Source organism: Siphateles boraxobius, unplaced genomic scaffold, assembly GCF_051911475.1.
Source record: "Siphateles boraxobius isolate OS27281-9 unplaced genomic scaffold, OSU_SipBor_1 310, whole genome shotgun sequence".
Taxonomy (NCBI): domain Eukaryota; kingdom Metazoa; phylum Chordata; class Actinopteri; order Cypriniformes; family Leuciscidae; genus Siphateles; species Siphateles boraxobius.
In genome coordinates, this window is record NW_027508932.1 from 135001 (window position 1) to 137500 (window position 2500).

At 40.8% G+C, this 2500-nt stretch overlaps 1 protein-coding gene across 4 annotated transcripts in view; it reads left to right on the forward strand.

Moving 5' to 3' along the window:
* Positions 1-2500, forward strand: part of mtr (5-methyltetrahydrofolate-homocysteine methyltransferase) — a 45114-nt gene that overhangs the window by 38790 nt on the left and 3824 nt on the right. For all 4 annotated transcript variants that reach the window (XM_077194085.1, XM_077194088.1, XM_077194087.1 and 1 more), the window contains one exon: positions 2041-2233. In XM_077194085.1, coding sequence (XP_077050200.1) covers positions 2041-2233 — 193 coding nt within the window. The remainder of the gene's footprint in view (positions 1-2040; positions 2234-2500) is intronic.

Genomic DNA, 2500 nt, shown 5'->3' on the forward strand with positions numbered 1-2500 from the left:
CTTTTTATCTCACAATTCTGACATTTTATCTCAGATTTTTATGATATAAAGTCGCAGTTGCGTGTTATAAAGTAACGGTTGCGTGTTATAAAGTCGCAGTTGCGTGTTATAAAGTCGCAGTTGCGTGTTATAAAGTCGCAGTTGCGTGTTATAAAGTTGCAGTTGCCTGTTATAAAGTCGCAGTTACGTGTTATAAAGTCGCAGTTGCCTGTTATAAAGTCGCAGTTGCGTGTTATAAAGTCGCAGTTACGTGTTATAAAGTCGCAGTTGCCTGTTATAAAGTTGCAGTTGCGTGTTATAAAGTCGCAGTTGCGTGTTATAAAGTCGCAGTTACGTGTTATAAAGTCGCAGTTGCCTGTTATAAAGTCGCAGTTGCGTGTTATAAAGTTGCAGTTGCCTGTTATAAAGTCGCAGTTGCCTGTTATAAAGTCGCAGTTGCGTGTTATAAAGTCGCAGTTACGTGTTATAAAGTCGCAGTTGCCTGTTATAAAGTCGCAGTTGCGTGTTATAAAGTTGCAGTTGCCTGTTATAAAGTCGCAGTTGCGTGTTATAAAGTTGCAGTTGCCTGTTATAAAGTCGCAGTTGCGTGTTATAAAGTCGCAGTTACGTGTTATAAAGTTGCAGTTGCCTGTTATAAAGTCGCAGTTGCCTGTTATAAAGTCGCAGTTGCGTGTTATAAAGTTGCAGTTGCCTGTTATAAAGTCGCAGTTGCCTGTTATAAAGTCGCAGTTGCGTGTTATAAAGTCGCAGTTACGTGTTATAAAGTCGCAGTTGCGTGTTATAAAGTCGCAGTTACGTGTTATAAAGTCACAGTTGCGTGTTATAAAGTCGCAGTTGCCTGTTATAAAGTCGCAGTTGCCTGTTATAAAGTTGCAGTTGCCTGTTATAAAGTCGCAGTTGCGTGTTATAAAGTCGCAGTTGCGTGTTATAAAGTCGCAGTTGCGTGTTATAAAGTCGCAGTTACGTGTTATAAAGTCACAGTTGCGTGTTATAAAGTCGCAGTTGCGTGTTATAAAGTTGCAGTTGCGTGTTATAAAGTCACAATTGCGTGTTATAAAGTCGCAGTTGCCTGTTATAAAGTCGCAGTTGCCTGTTATAAAGTCGCAGTTGCGTGTTATAAAGTCGCAGTTACGTGTTATAAAGTCGCAGTTGCCTGTTATAAAGTCGCAGTTGCCTGTTATAAAGTCGCAGTTGCGTGTTATAAAGTTGCAGTTGCGTGTTATAAAGTCACAATTGCGTGTTATAAAGTCACAATTGCGTGTTATAAAGTCGCAATTGCGTGTTATAAAGTCGCAATTGCGTGTTATAAAGTTACAATTGCGTGTTATAGTCGCAGTTGTGTGTTATAAAGTCGCAATTGCATGTTATAGTCGCAGTTGTGTTATAAAGTCGCAAATGCGTGTTATAGTCACAATTGCGTGTTATAAAGTCGCAAATGCGTTTTATAAAGTTTCAATTGCGTGTTATAAAGTCACAATTGCGTGTTATAAAGTCGCAATTGCGTGTTATAAAGTCGCAATTGCGTGTTATAAAGTTACAATTGCGTGTTATAGTCGCAGTTGCGTGTTATAAAGTCACAATTGCGTGTTATAAAGTTACAATTGCGTGTTATAGTCGCAGTTGTGTGTTATAAAGACGCAATTGCGTGTTATAAAGTTTCAATTGCGTGTTATAAAGTCACAATTGCGTTATAAAGGCACAATTGCGTGTTATAAATTCACAATTGCGTGTTATAAAGTCACAATTGCATGTTATAAAGTCCGAATTGCGGTTATAAACTGTGTGTGCGCAACTGAAGTCTTTATGAGTGAGTCATTGAATCATTAATTCAGGAGTTTTGATCAAAAACACGGATTCATCCAGTGATGAAGTCATTAGGTGCGAGTCGAACTCTCCTTTTATGAGTGAGTCATTGAATAATTCACTTCAAACGAATTAAATATTTTTAAAGGAGCCTCTAGTAAACGACGTGTTGTTTTGGCGGTCTCCATTGTAAGCGTGCAGTTCTAGCGCAGTGTTTGAGCATGTGTTTCTCTGCAGGCGTTCGCGGAGGAGCTGCACGCTCGCGTCCGCAGGGATTGGTGGGGTTACAGCGGGGAGGAGGATCTGTCGACCTCTGACCTCCACCGACTGCGCTATGATGGCATCCGCCCGGCCGCAGGCTATCCCAGCCAGCCCGACCACACCGAGAAAATCACCATGTGGAAACTGGCCGACATACAGGAGAAAACCGGTACGGGATTCAGAGATGCATCTGTGTGCTCGCTCAGGCCTTGTCCACACTAACACGTTTTTGTTTGAAAATGCATATTTTTCTCTGTTTTGTCTTCCGTTCACACTTAGACAGTGTTTATATTAATGAAAACTAAACTTTTTAAAAACGCTGTCCAAAGTGGATAAATGTGAAAACGCCGTTATTGCGTTGTAGCAAAGAGTATAGAAGTACCAAGAGGCGTAACTCGATAGAACGTTCCATTGCAACAAACGTGCGCGTGCGCCG